The sequence below is a fragment of the Colletotrichum siamense genome, assembly GCF_013390195.1.
Source record: "Colletotrichum siamense strain Cg363 chromosome Unknown KSG_Cg363_contig02, whole genome shotgun sequence".
Classification (NCBI taxonomy): Eukaryota; Fungi; Ascomycota; class Sordariomycetes; order Glomerellales; family Glomerellaceae; genus Colletotrichum; species Colletotrichum siamense.
The window spans coordinates 5,051,253-5,072,889 of NW_023501015.1; the positions used below are offsets into that span (position 1 = coordinate 5,051,253).

Consider the following 21,637-nt stretch of genomic DNA (forward strand, 5'->3'; position numbering starts at 1 on the left):
TGACTGCTGCGGGAAGATGGTGTCAGCCACGCATACAGACAGGCGCGCCTGCTAGAGTATAAAAGAAGTACCTACACATTAGAAAAAATAGGCTCATCCATTTTCTTGCCAGATATCGTGTCCAACTTTGCTTCATCACCCGAACTTGCTTCATCAACATGAGTGCTGTTCCATCGACGCTCCCAAACACGCGACATGAAGTTGAGGCGTGGCTCTTGAATGTCTGTCAAACCGCATGGACCTTGTGGTAATCAAAAGTGACCGGAAAGCTAATTGATGTTACGCAGAACTTCGTGGCGTTTGACTCCCTGGACATCACGGAACATCCCAAGATCTTCGCGAAGGACGCACAGCTGCAGTTCGCCAACAACCCCGTTCTCCACGGAATCGAGGCGATCCAGCAAAGCTTTGTGCCCGCCTTCAGTGCTCTCTCGTACATGAAGCATGTGCCTGTCACCTTTGGTAGGTTGTCTCTGCTCCCCTCATGCCTCCTCAAGAGCTGGATCTCACGCCTTAATGCAGATAAGGTAGATAATAAGGTCTGGTTCACTGTCAAAATATCGTACAGAGCCAAGGGTGACCCCGAAAACCAAACAATCACGATTCCGGCATCTGCGCTCGCTCACCTGGTCACGGAAGGCGAGGAGGCTGGGAAGTTGGCTCGGTTTCAGGTTTTCCTAGACAACAGACCGGTCTTAGAGAGGATTGAGTATGTTTCGAGACTAAATGACAAGGAGGGAGACACAATCTAAACCGGTAGGAGGGCTTTTGCAGAGCTGTCAAGCACCATGAGGTCACAGCTGTTTTTCTCGAGCGAATTATTGGATTACCCAGACAGGCTATATACTAGACACTCCAACTCTTCTGTCACCTGGCGACGATCGTAGCTAATCAGTCTCCTCTCCGGTACCACATCGTAATTTCCCCAGCCTGCCTGCTCTTGAAGATATTCTATGCGAGGATCCCATGCAACGCTCAAGCTTCCGCCTTCGTCTTCGTCCCATTGGGTCATGGGCCGGTCTATAATGAGCATGACCCGGTGCCACTGGGGAACAAACTTGCGTGGCGGCATCCGAAACTCCCCGTCACTATCAATCCTCCGCCAGACAATCTCGACCTTAGAGTGAGCATGGCACTTGGCGACTCTGTCCTCATCGGGTGCCTCAAGAGGAAGTGGCATGCACCAAACGTCGATACGGGTCTCCTCGTCCAAGTTGTACATGTCCAGTTTGCCGTACAATGTCTCGGCCAAGGCTTTGAGGTGGACCGGGTCATCGGAACCTGGCGTCGTGTCGTAGATCTGGAGGGCCCGTCTGGGACGTAGGGAGGCGGGGGGCGTTATGAGAGGCCATTTCTCAGGGAGGTGGAAGGGATCGCAATATCTCCATATGCTGAAGCAGGGTGTGCCGTCATGGCTTGGTGCCTCTTCGATGGCGAGACGAACACGAACCTTAGTTGGGGCCTTGCCGCCGGTTGACGGTCTTCGTGGACGCACTTCGGACATTTGGTGCAGGATTTTGACTAGGCGGCTGAAGGTTTGGGATGAGAAGACAGGTAACAATGCTGGCTCATGCCGTGAACATGATTTATATCTAAGAGCCAACCAACAGCGTGGGTCCACGTCGCTAGGCAGCAACCTGGGTCCGCGCCGCCAAGACACGTGTAAACGCATGTTGTTGGTTCAATAGAGGGACACAGAACACGTCCAGTTGTGACTAACGACAGCCTTTCTCCCGTGATGGGGAACAATTGGAAAGAGGGCCTCCGACTGACATACTTCATTTCTAAATCTAGCATGCCATTTTCTCCAATTCCCTACGCAAGATCTTTCCTACAGGGGCTCGAGGAATGGCCTCAACGAACTGCACACCTCCAGCTAGACCCTTGCCGGTCTTCTGGTGGACAAATTCTATCAGTTGCTGCTCAATGATGTCGGTCGTTGCTCCCTGGCTGGTCGCCTGTGGGGATAGGACAATGAAAGCTCTGGGTGCGCTCCCCTGATCGCCACGAGGCACACCGATCACTGCAACATCAGATACGGCGGCATGCTCCCGTAGAACTGTCTCCAGTTCTGAGGGAAACACGCGGGAGGTTCCATTGTTGATGACATCCTAGACAAGGAGTATAATTAGCAAATAACCTGACATCTTCAGAGACTAAGTGGATGTCTTCGGATGCATCCGATTCCCATGTCGTTTCAGGTGGAAGAACCGGGCTGCAAGTGATCAAAGAGACGCCGGAGAATATTGCAAACTCACCTGCATGCGGTCCACATAATAAAGGAGCCCATCTTGAACCCTCACGGAGTCACCCGTCCGGAGCCACCCGTCCTCTGTGAACGCCGCCTTGTCGGCCATCGGGTTCTTATAGTACCCGAGCATCACCGTGGGACCCTTCAGGAGAGCCTCTCCCACTGGCTGCGTGTCCCTGCCATCTTCATCGACAAGCCTCATCGTCACACCGGGGAGGAGTGCGCCCACGCTCCCCAGCGTGTCCCAGCCAGCCCTATCAGGCGGCATGTGCGTCACCGCGCCTGTCGTCTCCGTCGCGCCCCAGGTTTGGCTGATCAAGACCGGCTTGCCCTGCTCTGCATCTCCCAGGACCTGGTCGGCTCGGGCCGCGAGGAGAGATTGAGGTATCAGGGCCGCGCCACCGCTGTATGCCACGCGAAGAGATCGGAACACCCCGTCAACCAGGGCTGGCCGATATTGATGAAGCTTGGCGATGCCATCGTAGATGGGTGGGGCGGTGAAGAAGGTGGTGATCTTGAGGTTTTTGTTGTAACTCAAGAACTTCATCATGTCGAATGGTCCGTTCGGGACCCAGTAGACTATGCCGCCGTCGAGAAAGGGGTTGACGAAGTAGCCTTGAATGCCGGAGATGTGGGCTGGTGGGAGATGTGCGAGGGTTCTGTACCCGTTGGATAGAGGTTGCTCGCCAATGAGTTTGCCGGACGCAGCCCATCCATTCCAGATACGCCGGTTGATGGTCGAAGGAAGGACTGCTTCTGCAACCATGTTCTCGTGCGATATAAGGACGCCTTTCGGGACACCAGTGGTGCCTGACGAGTAAATCAGGCAAACAGGGGTCTTCCGTAGTTCTTCTGCATCTGTCACCGTCTTCCAGTCCAACAGATTCTCTGGTCCCGCGGCTGCAAAGTTGCATTTGATATTGCCATCAGCACTCTTCAACTGGATTTCGGGATAGGATTCCAAAACGAGGATGTTGGAGGGCTTCATGCCACTCTTCAGGGCTAACTCCTTGGTGTCGGCGCTGCAAAGCAGAACCTTGGTATCTGGGTCGGCAAGAACATTCTTGAAACTATCGATATTCGAAGTGATTGCTGAGCTCACGGCCGAGTAGACACCCCCAGCAGCGACGACGCCAAAGAAGAAGCACGGTAGACGGGACTGACCGCTGCAGATTGATGCAACGATATCCTTTCCATGGCCATCTTCGCCTATGCCATATTCGACGCGAAGGACGTGTGCGATTTGTTTGGTGAGAAGCCTTGCCTCGGACTTGTTGATAGACTTTGTTGGCTCTTCAGCCTCGGCGTGGAGTGGCGTATCTTCTTTTGCAAGGCAATGTTCGGAGTCTATTGTGACACTGAAGGTGAGCACTCACGACGTCTTGTGCCTGAGGCTGTGGGTAGACTTACCGAAGAGGAGGGTGAGGAGGTCCAGACTCGGAACTGCCCCGGTCTCCAGGTTGCCGTAGATCATTCTGACTCTTCACTGACTTGTCTGTCTGCCGACGCGTTAAAGTTCGAAAGTCAGACGACATGCTCCAGAATGAGGCGAGTTCCTTGGTCTTGATGTAGTATTCCGATGCTCCCCCAGCGAGACCCCCGGACTTTCGGAGACACCCCGGACTTGTCCAAATGACTTTGTTCCTGCATCGCGCTTGCAAGGGTCGTTGGCAGATCTTCATTCAACGGTTTTCTTGGCCGAGTTAGGTTAGACTTTATTGACCGCTCCCTTAACTTAGTGGACCTGCTCGTGTTTACTTCACAGTAGAGAATCGTGATGTCGCCAGAATATCCCATAAAGGAAGTGATCTGGATTTCGATTTACGGCTCGCGATCATGAAAATGTGATCATGGCAATCTGAGTCAGATGGATCACAATCTGAGTGGGTATCGTGAATCCCATTTTTGACGCTGGCGTAACACCGATTTCCATGTTATCGTAATTGGCCGTGTGCTTGATTTTTCAATTTCAATTCTCATCATGAACTTTGCCGTAGCGTATGCTTATTTTCAATGATTATGAAGGTCTGCCTAAAGAGATTGGCAATTTGATCAAAGGTTCATTTCGGACACATCTCAGAGACCACGAAATCATTGGGTTGAATTAAAAAAATGTTTATTTGATGTTAAGACAACTAGGTGGCAACGGGACCTGGATTGAGACAAGCCCTTGATGGCAATCTCATGTGAAAAGACAAATTACGCAGAGTTGGCCTCGGCGATGATCACATCGGCGGCCTTCTCACTGGCCATGTAGATGCTGAGAACAATGTAGTGGCCAGGGATCTTGGGGAAGATGGAGGCGTCCACAACTCTAAGGCCGTCAACGCCGCGGACCTTGAAGTTGGAGTCAAGAACAGCGTGCGGGTCATCATCGGAGCCAATGGGGGCAGTGCAGGAGGCGTGGTGGCCCCAAGCCTCATCCTGGGCGAACTTCTTGAGGTCAGCCTCGGAAGAGACGTTCTTGGGAGGCCAGATGCGCTCGAAAGAGCCGTCGAGAGGAATGAGGTTCTCGAAAGCCTCAATGCCGTACTTCATACCCTCGTAGACAGCCTGGAGATCCTCCTCACCGCCAACGCCCTCGAAGAAGCTGCGGAAGGTGATGTTGGGGGTGTCACGGGGGTTGACGCTGGTCAGGTTGACGGTGCCAGCGTTGTTGCGGCTGTGGGCCTTGAGAGTGAGCCAGGTCCAGACGCTGAGATCGGCGAGGGCGTGCTCGGCGTAGTTGGGGAAGTAGCCGTTGAAGTAAGCCGGGACACCGCCGAGGAACAGGTCAGGGTCGGCGTCAGCAACGGAAGAGTGCTTGAAGTAGCCGAAGGCAATGCCGTTGGTAGTGTAGCCGCCCTTGAGACCGCCGACGCCGTTCTGCCAGTTGGTGAAGCAGGGGTCCTCGCCGTTATGGGTGCCGTTCATGTCCAGGAAAGTGCAGTCCTTGAGGAGGGCAAAGTCGGTGGGAGCCTTGCCAACGATGCCGACCTCGTAACGGTCCTGCATGTTGCCGCCGACACCAGGGAGATCCTTGACAACAGGGATGTCAAAAGACTTGAGCTCGGAAGCAGGGCCGATACCGCTGAGCTTGAGGAGCTGGGGGGTGTTGAAGACACCGGCAGAGACAATGACCTCCTTGCTGGCAAAGACGCGGCCAGGAACACCGCCATCCTCCTTGGTAGCGCGGGGATCAGCGCGGTACAGGCTCTTTCCGTAAAGGTACTCGACGCCGGTGGCCTTGGGCTTGTCGCCAGACTCATCGAAGTTGATCTTGGTGACTAGGGTGTTCAGGGCCAGGTCCAGCTTGTACTTCTTGGAGCCGTCTGCGTTCTTGGCGGTGTACACGTCGTAGATGAAGTCGCGGGGAGACGAGCGGGTGAAGGAAGGGTCCTTCATGGCGAGGGGGATCTGGTAGATATCGTCGTTCTTGTCACGGCTGGGGGCATCGTTGTTGACATCGACGACCAGAATCTCAAGAAGACCGGTGACAGTAGTAATGATCTTGCCCAAGATGTTCTTGCCCATGGTGGTGGCAGCGGCAAGGACGAGAGATAGAACCTTGGGGTCCTCAACAATGAGGATCGCAGGGGTTGTCTGGGTCTCGAGCCATCCATCGTAACCGTGGACAGAGGAGTCGAGGCCTGCGATGGGAACATGTAAGTCTCATGGGATTGTCCTATGGGGATTTTAGACTTACCACCAGGCAAGTAGTGGCACTTCTCCAGCTTCTTGTAGTACTCGCGCATCTTGTCCGCCTATTCCTAAGTTAGCACTAGAATTTCCCTGTCATGTTTGAAAAGTTACTGACCTCCCAGGTGTCGTCACCAGTGATGGTGGCAATGTTGTTCCAGTCACTGTCTTGCGGCAAAATGGTCACAAGAGCATTGTGCTAGAATTTCGTTAGCAATCAGTGAGATCGTACGAAAGACGGATGTCAATGATTCCACGAACCTGGGCGCAGCCACCAAGGGAGCCGACACGAGGGTACAGAATACCGAGAGGCTCGGAGCCAGCAGGCGGGTTAGTGCCGACGTAGATCTCGCCATCGGTCTTTCTCCAGGAGAACTTGGTGTCCTTTTGAGCCTGGACAGGATCTTCGTAATGGTTGACGAAGAAATCCCACTGGATGGGCTCATGCTGAGATGCCAAAACGTGCAAAGCGGGCACTTGAACGGCGGCATCCTCTCCTCTGTCCTCTCCAGCATCCATCAGCAGAACGCTGAAGCCGGCCAAGGCCAAGCGAGCAGCCAGAGGAGCACCTCCAGGACCAGAGCCGACGACGACATAGTCGTAGGTGGAGTTGGCTACCGGACCCTTGGCAGTGATGGTAGGGCCGAGGGGCTCATCAAAACTGCGATATCATGTAAGTCAAGTGATGCGCAACATAACTATGATGACGAAAGGTGTTGGGCACAATCAATGCTATGCCGATGAGGATTCGCCCCACAACCAGAATAAAGCAGTCGGTGACAGCAAAGCGAAGATAGAGGAAAAGAGGAAACATGAGGAAACAAGATGAGGGCAACACCGATAGCGGAGACCAAAGATAACAGGGTAGTTCGATGGAGGCGCCGACTGGAGCATCCGCAGTAGTGCCGACAACTTTGAAGATCCGTGGACAAAGCAGCCACGTTGGTGATGACAAAGACACCCACCACCATCGTGGAAGAGCATTATCCTGACGACGATAGGAAAAGTCAAGACTTACGCAGCATTGACTGCCGCAATGAGCGCCACAGCGGGCGCGAGGAACTTCATGGCGACAGGGAGCAGGTCTTAAAACGAACGTAAATTATTATAAATGAATGACTAGCCGGTGCAATAGCCGGTGGAATATGTTGGATAAAAAGAGTGACGGACGCCCAAAGGCTGTAAGTTGGTGAGAACGAGTAAGTCTCAAGAGCCAAGGCTGCAGTATCATCGGGATTGGATCTTAAGTATGGTTGGTGGTTTCCCAAGTTCCGGGCTGCATTCTCGACGACTTCCCCGCTGATCGGCATTGCTGATGTGATAAGTGACTTACGAAAAGCAGCAAATTAATTGACAACCCATCCAGCAGGAGTTCATTTCTAGAATATGACAATCATCCCCTCGCGCAATTTTCATTGGCGGGTGCCATTGTCGTTACAACGCTCTTTGGCCCCCAGTCCAGCCCCATCAGCACTCACGCAACCCCTTGAAACCCCCGTAAAAGAAGAGTTCTGCCCAAATCGGAAAGAAAACCAGGGGGCAGTCCGGGGTGCTTCGTTCTTCTTGTGGCCCCTGTCTTCTTGTCAGTCGGCCAACACGGCATGGCATCCCACACTAAGGCGGGGCGTATGCGAACAACTGTGAGTTCCAAGACGTAAAGCCAAATTCAACGAATGAGCAAAGACCGAAAGAGGCTGCATGCAAGCGTTCTCGGGGTCCGTTATCACTGATCGACCCGAAATGGCTGATTCGGTGTTGCTGTTCGTCGAATTACGTCTGTCGTTGTCGTTTTGGTAATTGACTTCGTCGTGTCTTTTTTCCCAAGTCATCCGTCGATGCAAAGCCCCATCGTCCATCGTGGTCTTCTTCGTCATCTCTACTAGGGACCCGAGTGCGTGCTCCTCGCGTACGGGAAACGCCGTTGAAGAATGAGGAGACAACTTCTAAGCGATGCTTTCAAACACTGCCGATCGACTACCTTAATTGCCTATTCTGACACCGCCATACGCGCCGACAACGTAGGGCTCAAGGGTCTCCATCAGCAGGGATGGTTTACCGAAACGAAGAAATGCAACGCTAGGACAGAGCACAAGGCATTCCAAGCCACATCGCAACGGCTCGACCGGGAGAAACACCCGCTGCGCAGCCATTGCAAATTGAGAAACGATTGTCTTGGAATTGGCTTCATCATCCAAACGTCTGTTCAGCAACTGGCCACAGTGAGGGCCGTGGTCCGATGCCACCAACTACGGCCCGAACCAGGACCAGAACCAGAGCCACCAGTTCGCTGAAGCCGGGATGATCCCGGTGGAGGCCGCCGAAGATCTCACTCTTTCGGCTGGCGTGGTAGCCCACAGCAAATTAAAAAGTTTACAATTTCTGATCCGCTGTCGTCCATTGTCGAGTGTAACCTCGTGAGTCGTGCTCTCCATTTTAGGTTATGCCCAGCAAACTGTCCACTCAACGGTCGGGATCCAGGAAATACGGCATAAGGGGGAGGCCAAGATACGCGGTCTGCAAGCGAACAACGGATGGCACGGGATTTGAGTGTTCAAAGCTTGAGGTGCGGATTAGAGACGTCCGCCATCAAACTTCCGCTGTTAAACAATAAACTTATTGAAGTTATGGAGATAGTGGGATGCGTGGGATGAGAGCACAGCACTTGGCGAACTGTATCAGAGCATACGAGACGCGTTCCAGCGCGTCCCTCTGGAGTTGGTCATGTCCCGTGAGTTGTTGGTCATGCACGATAGACAAAGGGCCCGCCGAAGCATTCTCGAAAGTCTTGATGTTGGCGCAAATACGATCAGAAAACCGTTTCAACAAGCATCTCTTGCGCTATCTGCCCAAATTCTCCGTTAGCACATACCGCCTCCATGGTAACTGGCTGGCATGTCTTCCCATTCGGCCGGGTACCTGGCAGCCCAACGCGCTCCACAGGACACGGTCCTTCTTCCCAAGTGCCGGTGCAAGGGACATAGAGTTGTGCTCATCTGCTGGGCGGGGTCTGGCTGGGCCTTTGGTGTTGTCCCCATGCCAGGGCGACGATCCAGGCAGATCTTTCGTAAGTCAGAGCGGAATGACTCGCCCTCACGCGGAAGACGTTGAGCATGGTAGGGCCTGGAGGAGTAGTGCTGCGTGCTTTTACTCCCAGGAATCCGATCAAAGGAGTGTTTGCGAGGCAATTTCATGCATGGAGGAACAGCAGAGTGTGACATGGGATTTAAGTGGTCAAGTAACCCTTCTCTCTGTGCTTGCCCTCTTCTATTTAACCCCGTTTCAGGCCTTTTTGCCAAGCGACCAGTGCCATTTTGGAGAGCGTCCCCGAGTTGCTGTCACCCAGAACACCGGCATCATGAAGTTCTCCATGCTTGCGGTTTTAGCCGCCTCCTTCATGGCTTCAAACACCATGGCCCAGACAGATGCAGAAGCCGCAGCCGCAGCACTGGCCATGGCAAAGAAGTTATACCCGGCATGTGCAGTAAGTAGACGATGAAGCACTGGCCCCTTTCATACGCTAGATCCCCCACTAGCGTCGACCAAAAATGGTGTCGCTGATCGTATACCAACTTTGGTAACCAGCTCGTCTGCTTGACTGAGCTTGTCCCAACATCAGGTTGTTCACTCACGGACACGACTTGCCTTTGTACGAACGAGGCCCTCAATGCCAACCTGAGTGTCTGTGTCTTGCAAGGTTGCAATTATGAGGACGCACTGAGTAAGTCCCTGCCTGTCACATTTGGGGTATCCAATCGGTTGGAAGGGTGATAACTGACTGTTCTGTCGCATTTAGAAACGAAGAATGGCTCCGCTACCATGTGCGGTCTTCCCGTGCGAGACGAGAGTCTGAAGCCGCCCCTTGTTGCAGGAGTTGGGTTTGCACTTGCGCTTGTCTTTTTCATTCTGCGTCTTTGCTCTGCCCTGCCTGGTTTTGGTAGAGAGCTTGGCTGGGATGACTGGACGATCATTGCATGTGTTATCCTCACCGTCCCGCCGACTGTTTTCGCCTTTACTTGTAAGAATTTGCATGGGTTTTCAGGTATGAAGCAATGCTGACTGTGTTTTCTAGTGGTCGACAATGGCTTGGGCAAGGATATGTGGACTCTTCCGCTGAAGAACATTGAGAATGTTCTTGAGGTATGCTATTATACTTAGGTGTTATACTTCGTACTCAAGAGTATATACTGATATCACGTCCCGCAGTACTACTTCCTCGGCGAGTTGTTCTACTTCCTGGCGCAGGCTATGAACAAACTTTCCATTCTCTTCTTCTTGAATCGCATCTTCCAGCATAACAACCTTAGCAAGGCCATTTGGGTCACCATGGGTCTTGTTTTGGCTTATGCGGCGGCTTTCTTCTTCGCGACACTGTTCCAGTGCTGGCCTATCAACCATGCTTGGCTACAGTTGGAAGAGAAGCATCTGGGTCGGTGCAACAACATCCATCTTCAGGGTTGGTTAAGTGCTGCGTTCAACATCGTATTGGACGTCATCATCCTGGTGCTTCCTCTGCATCAACTGTATCTTCTGCAGATGCCTCTGAAGAAGAAGTTAATGGTCATGGTAGTGTTCTCCTTGGGAATCTTGTGAGTTCAACAGCTTTTGCGAGGGTGTTTTGAGACCAGTATTGACTTACTCTTTCTTCAGTGTCACGATTGCCAGTGTCATTCGTCTTCGCACGTTGGTAGTTTTCGCCAACAGCACCAAGTAAGGATTCATGCTATGACTCTGTGAGACTCACTTGCTAACATTCTACAGCATTACCTACGATTATGTTGATGCCGCTTACTGGAGTACCATTGAGCTCTACGCCGGAATTATCACAGCATCCCTCCCTGCCGTCTACAAGTTCCTCTCCGGACTCACAGCTAAGAGCGCCACATTTACGACCATCAAGTCAAAGCTTTCTGGCGCATCATCAGGATCAGGGGCGACAGATTCGACGAGCAATACCCTGGGTTCAAATGCTATTGCTCGCCGACTGACGCCGAAGCGTTCCGAAGCGGAGTTTGTACTACTAACAGATGTGGAAAGTGGCAAGAGCCAGAGATGGAACTAGCGGATGGAGGGTGCCGACTCTGCGTCGATAGAGCTTCTGGCCATATTTTCATGGGGTTATTTAGTATCAAGTAAAAGAGATAATGTATATCCATAGTAATTTCACAAGTTTCTTTTGTGGGCATCTCAACTGTTATCGTAAACGGTAGGGGCCTACACTAGGGCAGTTGAAGAGAAAATGCGTTCAACAGTCCTTCAGATTCTGGGCGCCATCAAATACTAGATTCCTTTAGTAACCAAGGTAGACGTTCATTATCGCGTACGGTGGATGTATTTCTCACTACCAACATCTCAATAGTCAGACTACCACGGAGGCACATATGTGGGTGAACAGGTACTAGCGAAGACCGTGTTCCAAATAGTTGTTTCTGATGTACTCTTTGGAGAGCATGGCCCCTATCACGTGCATTTCAATTTCTCACGCCACTTGAGGGTGTCCGAACACAGTTCAACGTCCCGTCCAGCGGGGCGAATTTTCAGGGCTGTGTAAGCATTAGGCTGTAATTTATGCATTTTCGGTGTGGAAATGTCGTGGGCAGATTGCACCTCGCCGTGATCATTTTCCTTCCTTTCCTTGGGCGACAGAGAACAGAGGAACATCATGCGGAACCTGTACAGCCTCACGCTTAGGCGGGGTACTTTAGAACCATTGGCCCGATCATCCTTGAGTGGTGCAGCACATTTACCTGCAGTGATACTATGCATGTCAGACGAGCTACGCGGTCTTGCCCAGAGAGCTCGGGAATCGACAAAATGTAGGAGGATCACAGAGAGGTACGAAGCGACAATTCAGACGAGAGCGACCTTAGACTGCTAGGCAAAGCGGCTTCGAGAAAAGCGCTTGTGATTTACTTCAGCGCATGAAATGTTACAGCTCCGCCTCGCGCAACAAAGTTGTCCGACCGAGGCGAGGCGTGACTCACGAGGATGAAGCCAATCCTCTCACTTTTGCAGAGATGAAATCTTTGTGCGGGCTTCGTAAAATTACTCATCTCAATTTGTTTTCGACATTTATCTTTACTTAGTGTCTCGGTTAACCATCCAAACGTCTTTGCCTCGTCACGACTGCGAAGAACAACAAACTTGGTGCCTTGGGGTGACATGTAGATCTGTGATTGGTAGCTGGAGAGGTGATGACAGATAGGGAACTCCTATGTGGAAGCTTTATGTTTCATTAATCGCGGAACAATATTGATTTGTCGAACGGATTGATGCCGTAATAATCTTGCACTCGTAAAGTTATCTGTCACATGCTACCACCTGAGGTACACAAAATGCAAACAGTTCATGGCTGAGGTCATGCGGCTAGCCATTTGGTGCCATCGCTGTGTTGTTTCCAAAGATTGCTACGTAGCACTGAGAAATCCCACCAGTTCCCGTCTAGGTGTCTGTACGTTTCCTCGAGCGCTGGAAGGTGGGATGTGAGGGCGCAATAAAATCATTATTCCAAGGGGCCCCCATAAGAGCCATATCTGATGCGTCCTGGTGCCTACGTGTCTCCTGCTCAACACGGTTTGGTTGACAGAGAAGATGCAGATAGATTGAAAGAGGCTTAACGGCGAACATGGCCAGACCTATGATGGTGGAAAGAACGAAGAAGCAGAGGATTCGAGGTTCGAAGCAAATGACCTCCGACTGCATGATGCCTGAGGATAGTCCACCTGAAGACATCAAAAGTACCTAGTTTTCCGTGAATGAGTACTCTGCATCAAAAGTTTTGCAATGTTTGTAAGAAGGTGCTTACTATGTTGAATGTCCAATGGTGAAGACCAATAGCTCTGTTGCCAGCCACTGGAACGTACAGTCCCAACTTGTATTGAGTTAGCTACGCTGAGAACACCCTCATCTGCTGCTTCCAATTTGTACTTTTACGTACCTGCTCGATGAATTTCTCTGCTTTCTGCATCAGACCGTTCATATCTGAAAGGATCTCACGAAGCTCATCCATACTAGCACTGATCTTCTGCAGTGATAGTTTCAGCTGATTAGAGCTTCCTTCGAGAAGCTCCCCGATGTTATCTTTGGCAAAGGATGACCACGTCTGAATCACTCTGACGAGATTACCAGTCAGACTATGAAGCAGTCTAGAGGCATTTGTAATCCAATCGTATGCATTTTCAATGGCACGTGCCTGTGCCTCAGCGGAGCCTAGACCTGTTGGTTCAAGGAATGATGGAATGCCTAGTTCCTATGTACGATGTGTCAGCTCTAGGTAAAGTTTGGCCTCGCACAATTCAGAATGGTGCATAAAGAGAGCTTCTTACGAAGAATCCAATTTTCCCCGTCAAAAAGACGAGAATATAAGCCCATTCTTCTTTGATGAGCCCGAGTCTGATTCTGACAATCAGACAAAAGTATTCCCTCGGGTCCCAGATCGGTATATTGGCATCGTGATGTCCCATAGTCAGAGGATCGTAGAACAGCTCGTCTTCGTTCGAACGCTGCTGATATGAAGATAAATCTTCATGATTGGTTTGTGCGGAGCCTTCATCATGATAAGTATCGGTGAAGAGATACGCTGTCCATACAGTATTGTTGTTACCGACAACGAGGAGGGACGTTTGAACTTCATGTAGCCAGTAAGATGTCGGGTTACGGTCAGTGGAACTTACGTTGCCTGTGAGAAAAGACAGTTCTATACTTCTGCGACATGGAGATCCATCCGGTCTCTTCCTGCTATCACGTGGAACTCGCGAGTGCTTCCTCAGCGCAAAGAAGGGCACGTGGAACTCCAAAGTGAACGCGAAGGGGCCGTCCTAGGGTAATCCAGAGTTAGGAAACCTGTCTAAGGCCTAATTATGTGGTACATGAGATAGCGCCTACAGTAAAAGCCGCACGAAACCGTCTTTGAGCCGTGAAATGTCTCAGAATGAAGTCTCGAAGTGCTGGAGCCACAATGGTCGAGGCCGACAAGATCAAGGCGGCTAGTGTCCAAGAGCCTGGATCTGGCACATGACTACTAGGCTGTCAGCTTCAACCCTTGTGAGAATTTTCAAAGTTCTGACACTCTTCTTGTGTTGGCATCGGGTTCCTGCGAGTGACCGGATCGCTTTCAACTTATGAGCGTAATTCTTAGGAAACCATAAGACAATTGGCCAACATACCTTCAATGTCATTTTTCTATAGAGCTCGGCAATTGTTACCGGCCCATTTTCCTTTCGCGGTCCCTTACATTGATTTCTCTCGTCGATCCACGCTACTCTCGAGCCGGAAGCTGGGATACGTCCCGTGTACAATGTAGTGAGTACATCATCTGGGCAGATTGTGACGAAAATTGGCAACTCATAGTATACTCTTGGTGAATACTGCTGATCTTCAAGAAATGTCTTTATCAGGGTTGTGGTTCCGTCGTACTTTGTCTTAATGAAAGACTCATTTTCGGTACTGATGAATAGAATCTCACGCTCCCAGTCAAATGATGGATGCGCCAAGCACCGACAAACACGCCGACGGACGTGACGTTGCTTTTTAAACCCAATGAGGGGACGCATTTGAAATCATTAGCAGTGAAAGAAACCAAAAGTTAAGGGACAGGTCAACAGACACTTCGGCGGGTTGCATGTGACGTTCGTGATACCAAATGTTGAAGAGGATCGCTGGACCTTTTATACTTTCGATGTCTCGGGACAGGAAATCATTGCATTTAGATCGCTTGAGATTCTTCACGAGAGGGGACGGCTAAGTGAGCCGACTTGTGACACCGTTGCCCTCCATCTCGCGAGCACAAACGACGCGGCAATGAACCATGGCAATCATAAGGCACCAACGCTCAACGAGCCTAAACTTAAAGGTAGCCCGAGAAAGTCGGGCATTATCAATGGAATAAAACCTGCCTGGGGTAGTGCTACGGTCGCCTTTGGCTCGGGACTCCTTCTGACTGGGCACTTCACATGTCAAGCTTGCAACTTCCCCTTAGGGATTCTTGCCGAGCAACGGTTGGTGGAGCTGTCGGTGAAGGGCTCACGATATCTTGTGTGGGTGAAATGCATGCCTTTTTCCATTGGGCTATAGATGGAGGAATCAGGCTGCAACACGGTCTCGGAAGCCGACGCGCCTCACAACGGTGAGAAAGTTGTCTCTTCAGGGTATTGTCTTAGCAGTGCTATCGATCGATACGTATCCCAGCGCTAGCAGTGCTTTCTCATTTATCTGATGCGATGTTTGGGTAAAGTTTGATGGTGGTTATCAAGACCGAAAAGCTTCGGAATGCTATAAGGGTGTTTTCAGCACTGGCGTTGAGAAGAAGATCAGCCGTCAAATAATGATTTGGCCGGAAGATTGGTGGTCCTGTGACCGACCGTCTGGTCCAACTAAACCATGCGATTACTACCTGCATTCTGACACGCCATCTTGTTATTGGGATTGGTTTAGACTTGGCCATACAGAATATGTCACACCGTCATCCTGCACACCATCTTTCCACCTGGCGGCACCTCATCCTGGATGGAGGAAACTAAGGAGGGCACGCCCCATGCGCCCTGATTTTCACTTTGGTGACGGGACAATACGCACACCTTGGTGTGCCACAATATTGACATGAACCCGCGCGAATAGGCATTCCCGACTGGCCGCAAGAGCACTGAGTGTCGGAATCCAACCGCGTTAGCTTTCGTTCGAGATACCTCGTGAACTTTCAACTTACGCACTGCCAGACCGGGATCTGCCTTTTGGGGCCAACTTCTATTATACCTGGGTACTGGACATGGGCTCCCTCGTATTGTTTCCTGCGTCTACGTTAGCGTCCGCGATGCTCAGTGGTCATAACAAGCCACAAAATGGTTCGCAGCGGCATATCTTACGCGGCGCGGCGGTGAGCTAGCGGCAGCGCTTTGTCATGGAGGCCGCCTCGAGAGATGTAGCTGAATGACTGTTCATTCACATTCGAAATACTGCTAAAGGACGGTTCGTTACCCGTGTAAAATAAGACTCTGGCATCACTGTCACGGCCAGCCATATTGGGAGACTCGATCCAGGGTCCAGGATCAGCCCGAAATTCATAGATGGGGGAAGCGCATGTTTTTGACCAATTGCCTTTGTGCAACGAGGCCGGGCTGGGTGAACTCCATTCACCGATGTGGGGCCGACCGCTGTGTGGAATTCTGTCCCGACGCATGTTCGCGGCAGCGACCAGCTAGCCACCTTCACCTCAGCCGTCCACACCCGGGTTTTCTTTTTCTGATAATCTTGAGGCTTTGGATGCCTCTGAGCTTTACCCATGATTTGCGCTCTTTGAAAATCTAGTAAGTGAGAAAGAATGCTGCTGATTTTTCCAACTTAAAAACACTTGACTTAGATTTTGTCCCGGTAGGGCGCTTTTTGGCAGGCTGGGGTGGCTGGAGAGACGGCCTTCTTTTTGTGCAGCCCTTCTTCCTTTGCAGCCTTACTCAGCTTCCGCTCTGGACTAGACCAAATTCAAGAACTTGACTTCCGCTAATCCGATCGGCTGCCCATCTATGCTAATGTCTTGCATCATCTCCACATACCAGAGGCCATTCCCTCATTAAGTCAGCCCACCCCATAACCGAACACACCCCATAACCGAACAGCGTTTTATATATGATCCCACCAAAATAGATATATATATATTAAATTAAGTACTTAATATATCTATATATAAAAATTATATTATATAGTTTATAGTATATATAGTATATATTTTAAGTAATAATATAATATTTATAAGTAGTTATAGAGAAATAAATTCTATAATCTCTCTATATAGTAAATACTAGTATTTCTACTTCTAATTCTATAAAATCTATTTATTATATAAGTTTAATTAATATTTTCCTTAAAATTAAAGAAAAATATAAGAATTATAAAATTTCTACTTAGAACTAGAAATCTTAAGTAGTAGTTATTTTATTTACTTAAGTTTTAAAAATAATTATTTTTAAATTCTAAAAGTCCCCACTTTTAAATTCTATCTTTATAAAGTAATATTTTATAATTATAAACTTTAAATAATATCTTTATTATTATAAATAAAAATCTAGAAAAATATTAAATTACTTTATATATTTATATACTTAGTAGTTATTTAATAAAGATATAATATTTAAAAATAGAAAAACTTAAATAAATTAGTAATCTTTAAGTATTTTAATCATATTAAAAGCTTTTTATACTAATTAGAATTTTCTCTATTTAATTAGACTATTTAAAAAAACTTATATATTTTATTTAATTTTATTTAATAGTGTTCGGTTATGGGGTGTGTTCGGTTATAGGGTGGGCTGACTTAATGTGTTGTCTCAACAACATCTCCTCTGCATGTCACATCCGAAGCTAGTATGCAACAAGTCAACCGGTCCACTAAGGTTGCTCACTGACACCGTTCAAGATACCCATACAGAGCATGCCAGGTAGTAGGCGTTGAAAGCCCCAAGGTGGACAAGTCATACCGCCGATACGTTTGACAGCTTGTTCCTTGTTCTTTGTGGTGTTCAGGTGAATCCACAAAATTTCGAGAATGAGCAAGAATCACTGGTAATTTAGTTTTCGTACACAAGAGGCATGCACGGAAATGACAGAATTCAATTTGCAATGACCTCTCGATGTATGATGAGCCGAGAAACAGTTTAATGTTTTTATTTCATAAATGTGTATTGCCGAGTTGCAGGGTAGATGCAGTTAATGTAACGTTTACACGTGATACAGTGTGCACCGAACATCGAGGAGTGTGGCGCAAATAACATGAAGGACTGGTATTCTCCCGTGCCGCGGAAAGAGGCAGTATTGTACACCCCAGAAGACAGTGTTTCTAACACCCGGAATAAAAACCCGGAACAAAATCTCGGCAAGCAGCGCAAATTTGGTATGCGCTGTATGAAGCGTCTTCTGTGACATGCAGACCGCGGGGAGCACAGCTCACTAGTCAATATCGACCACAACCCCGCAATGGACTGCCTGAAGCATCCAAACCTCAAAGGCACCTTTAGAGGCAACGTAATCATCTGAGTTCCATCTCCTCTTCCCAGATGACGCTCAGATGACGCAAATCTGTAAGGCTTGGGATTGTTGTAGTCGTTGATATGGTTTCTGCCTAGGAATCGAAAATCTACTATCCGCCAAAGCAGGATCTTCCTTCTTTGAAATTTCCTCGTCGACTAGAGCGTGTGTTTTCAATCTGTATGGCCGTAGTGAGTTGGATAGATGACTACTTTATTGTTGTTTCCATGTCTTGCTCTTATATTTTTCTACCTACGTTAGAGGCAGGCTTTGATCGCGTCCTTTGAGATCTCTCGTAGCGCAAGCTTACATGTGTAAATCAACCTCAGAAACACCCTTAGTACCTCTCGAACTCGGGGTTGTATTCACACTCGCCCCCTAACGTGTGTCTCTAGTATAGAAGTGGAGGAGGGTGCCGGAGAGGGCATCATCCCCTATCTCTAGACGGTCGGGGACTGGGTGTTTGCGGAGGTTTATGTCCCGCACCGTGGACAACCGACGCTGAAGTGGTCACAGAACATGTGCAGGATGGAAGCTCTCGCTAGAAAACGTCGTCAAAAATGAACTGAACGGTGCTTGCCTGACAAAAGTGCGTTTCAATATTCAGATCCCGAGGCTCAACCCACGCGGCCGTGCACAGATAAGTTGAAAGGGTGGGAGTAGTTGATGGGGGTGGTTAGACATGTAGGGGGTGGTTGGAGTAAGGGGGACCTCTCATGTATCCCTGGTCATACAAGTATTCACAAAAGAATTCTTCACAAAATGGGATCGGGGTTCATCTCAAGCCGCAGCATCGATTTCTATTGGTCTATCTATGGCATGATAATCAACAAGTTCCTAAACGGGTCAGGTCCACGAAAGGTATGACTATGGACAGTGAATTCTGTTGAACCAAGGAGCTCAGGCGCGGTGAAAGCCCAAGAAGCAAGTGATTGGGCCTAATTGCTAGCGTCATCTTTGTGATAACAGCCGGCCATTATGAACAAATTAATTACGCCCACGAAGGATTCAACGGTGGGAACTGATCGATGAGACAAGGCATGATGTCATACAATTACTTTCGTATGGGAGGCGTTGCCTTTTCTACATCTTTGCTTATGTCGATATCAGGCACCGCCTTCGTGGGCTTTCGATAGTCGCCTAAAGACCCAAGCACGCCGGCCGTGACAAATCCGACTCCTGTCAAAGTCTGAGCAGTGATTGTGTTAGAAGCCCAACAATGTAAATGTAAGTGTTGACTCACTTTGAGTGAAGCTGTATATGGTGAAAGCAACGACGGGCCAATGGAAGCAATCATAAAGCCAACTGCTTGCGCATAGTTCTTCGCTACAGTACTGCTGACACGAACTGACCATGCTACTATAAACCCACCTGCTGCCTGAAGGAACACGAATGCCCAGACAAGAATCTGGTATCCTTTGAAGAACGAAGCAGTCTCATTGCCCCCAGGATTCGTAATAGTAGTTGCAAAACGTGTCAAAAGACTCAGGCCTGCGCAGAGACACGCGTAAGCCGCAAGCTGGGCATTCCGTACAATGAATTTTGTGGGACCCTTGAGGATTGATTCCATCAAAATACCAGCAAGAGCAACACAACTTCCGGATATCAACATCGAAACTGCCCCCAATCGTATGTCTTGGCCGTACTTCAAGTCGAAAGTCGCGGTAGATGACGCTGTGGTTTGGACCAGTACAACTCCTGCCGCTATCGTGAAGAGACATAGCCATTGCAACATCGTCAACGACTGTCGAAGGACTACCACAGAGAATATGGGCGTCAAGATAAGCTTCAGTTGTGAAAGAACAACGAACGACATGCCGTCTAGATTCCGGGCGCCCAAGCTTTGTAGCACGGCCGCAATGGTGTACAGTACAGCCGGAGCCGCGGCTTTCAGATGGCCATCTCGAAGATTATCGGTGGCCAGCTGTATTCTGCTGACTTTTCCTAGCTGCGGTGCCCCCCCGAAGCCCAGCACGACAACACAAACGATCAATTTCAAGGTCTCAGAAAGTATCACTGCCGTCAGGGGCTCGTATCGGTATTGATCGTCAAGGCTCGGCTGTTGAATTTTGTGCAGCAACTATCCGCAACTTCGATAAGCAGTCAATTGAGAGACATGAGACGATTGGGAACGCACGAGAAGCGAGAGGGAGTTCTGAATGACAAGCTTGATTGAGGTCAGTTTCTGTAACTTGCGGCCAAGAAAACGTACCTACCAGTGTCAGACTGGTGCTTGCTGCCCAGGGGGCACAACGAGTCTGAGTCTCAATATCATCACACATCGCGGTCGCCTTTTTCCGAGAAAAGGGAGAAACCTTCGAATGGGAAAAACCCGAGACAAATTGTTGGCTGCAACAAGGGCCGAGTCACTAGCGGGATATGCCGACCTAAGGTCAAGGTGGATGTGCTCATGCATCCCTGATTAAGGCACTGCTAGCAGCTAGGCTGTGCCCCTTAGGCAGGTATGATTCATGATGAGTTGCCCTCATCCTCCATCGGGTTTCATAGACATGGCCCGCTGTCATTTGAGCCGCTTACACCGGTCCACTGCATCACGATTTATGATAGTTTGAGTTCTCTCTAGGTCAAATGTTCTCCGAGCTACCCCATGCACCCGACTGCTGCTGGGTACGATGGCGGCGTGATTCGGCTCAAACGCGGTCTATTTTCGTCAATGCGGAGTCTATTCTGCTGCCTAGCGTCGCCCCATTTTTAGTACTTGAAGGTGTGGAAGCCGCTGTCGATGATGGAGAAAACTGCCAGGCGCATTCCGAACAACTCCAACCAGGGCTTGCATCAATCGCATTCAATCTCATTCTATTGGGGATAAATGGTGAGTCCTTTGTATCTCACTTCAATTATCTGACAATTTCTCGCCAGATATAAATCTCCTCTCATCTGACTTACACTATCGATAGCATGGAGGTCACATGTATCTCAGTTCTGGAAAATAATAATCGAACCTCGGGTGCAAATTACCCCTTGAAGACAGTTACCCACTAGCGCCAAGACGGGATAGAGTCTGCGCCTCACAGCTGAACTACACTTGCCTACACTGGGTTGACCAACCAAAAGGGATACGAGATCTCAAGCAGAAGTCTGGCACACCCACACAGGACAAGTATCCCAGCCGCCTCTCGGTCTCGGTTTCTATCAACTGCAGAGACTACCGCTGAACGCTGAAGGCACCAACATAGGCAAAACTGAATGAAATGCGCATGATACCCAAGCTTAGCACATGGGCTGCTGTCCACGAGCATTTACCGATGTTCGAGCTCGACTTTGCCAATTGATTGTTCACAACCACTTGACCACTTTGACAGTACCTAAGGTAGGTATCTGAAAGGCTAGTGGAATGTCACGTGGAAGACACAACTATCAAGAATGTCATTGCGGACACACAACACATTTAAATGCTACAGGAGTTTCGCCGGCTGTTTTCCCGAGAATGAGTGCTTTTAAACAAAGAAACAATTCCGTAGCGCATCTCGGCCCAGCGCACAAGCAAGTGTACAGACTGGGGCAGTGTCTCCGGCCTCGTGTCCAAAAGTGGCTAACAAAAGCGCCGTCTGGTGTTCCTTGCAGGGGCGATCAAGTACTTAGCTTGAGTACGAGACAAGTCTTGTTCTTATTCGTGCTCGTAGGGATTGTGGCGGAAGGGTCTTTTCGGCACCCATGAAATCTAGCCTAGCTAAACCC

At 49.5% G+C, this 21,637-nt stretch overlaps 6 protein-coding genes across 6 annotated transcripts; 2 read left to right on the forward strand and 4 right to left on the reverse strand.

Moving 5' to 3' along the window:
- Positions 1-158: 158 nt before the first annotated feature.
- Positions 159-752, forward strand: CGCS363_v003305 (uncharacterized protein; the record flags this gene model as incomplete). The annotated part of the gene is made up of 3 exons (XM_036635154.1): positions 159-221; positions 288-462; positions 523-752. The coding sequence occupies 3 exons, from the start codon at positions 159-161 to the stop codon at positions 750-752; spliced, it is 468 nt and encodes a 155-aa protein (XP_036500496.1).
- A 74-nt stretch (positions 753-826) lies between these two features.
- On the reverse strand, positions 827-1,504 carry CGCS363_v003306 (uncharacterized protein; the record flags this gene model as incomplete). The annotated part of the gene is made up of 1 exon (XM_036635155.1): positions 827-1,504. The coding sequence occupies one exon, from the start codon at positions 1,502-1,504 to the stop codon at positions 827-829; it is 678 nt and encodes a 225-aa protein (XP_036500497.1).
- Positions 1,505-1,790: 286 nt separating this feature from the next.
- CGCS363_v003307 (putative acyl-coenzyme A synthetase) lies at positions 1,791-3,725 on the reverse strand (the record flags this gene model as incomplete). The annotated part of the gene is made up of 3 exons (XM_036635156.1): positions 1,791-2,111; positions 2,259-3,598; positions 3,662-3,725. 3 exons carry the CDS (start codon positions 3,723-3,725, stop codon positions 1,791-1,793), a joined length of 1,725 nt encoding a protein of 574 aa, XP_036500140.1.
- Positions 3,726-4,450: 725 nt separating this feature from the next.
- Positions 4,451-6,997, reverse strand: betA-2 (Oxygen-dependent choline dehydrogenase; the record flags this gene model as incomplete). The annotated part of the gene is made up of 5 exons (XM_036635157.1): positions 4,451-5,880; positions 5,937-5,994; positions 6,048-6,128; positions 6,191-6,590; positions 6,948-6,997. 5 exons carry the CDS (start codon positions 6,995-6,997, stop codon positions 4,451-4,453), a joined length of 2,019 nt encoding a protein of 672 aa, XP_036500493.1.
- A 2,287-nt stretch (positions 6,998-9,284) lies between these two features.
- CGCS363_v003309 (uncharacterized protein) lies at positions 9,285-10,988 on the forward strand (the record flags this gene model as incomplete). Its single annotated transcript, XM_036635158.1, has 7 exons — positions 9,285-9,410; positions 9,512-9,647; positions 9,723-9,944; positions 9,999-10,066; positions 10,133-10,515; positions 10,577-10,636; positions 10,688-10,988. The coding sequence occupies 7 exons, from the start codon at positions 9,285-9,287 to the stop codon at positions 10,986-10,988; spliced, it is 1,296 nt and encodes a 431-aa protein (XP_036500494.1).
- An 8,004-nt stretch (positions 10,989-18,992) lies between these two features.
- Positions 18,993-20,220, reverse strand: gms1-1 (UDP-galactose transporter; the record flags this gene model as incomplete). The annotated part of the gene is made up of 4 exons (XM_036635159.1): positions 18,993-19,127; positions 19,182-20,018; positions 20,076-20,105; positions 20,155-20,220. The coding sequence occupies 4 exons, from the start codon at positions 20,218-20,220 to the stop codon at positions 18,993-18,995; spliced, it is 1,068 nt and encodes a 355-aa protein (XP_036499476.1).
- Between the last annotated feature and the right edge of the window lie 1,417 nt (positions 20,221-21,637).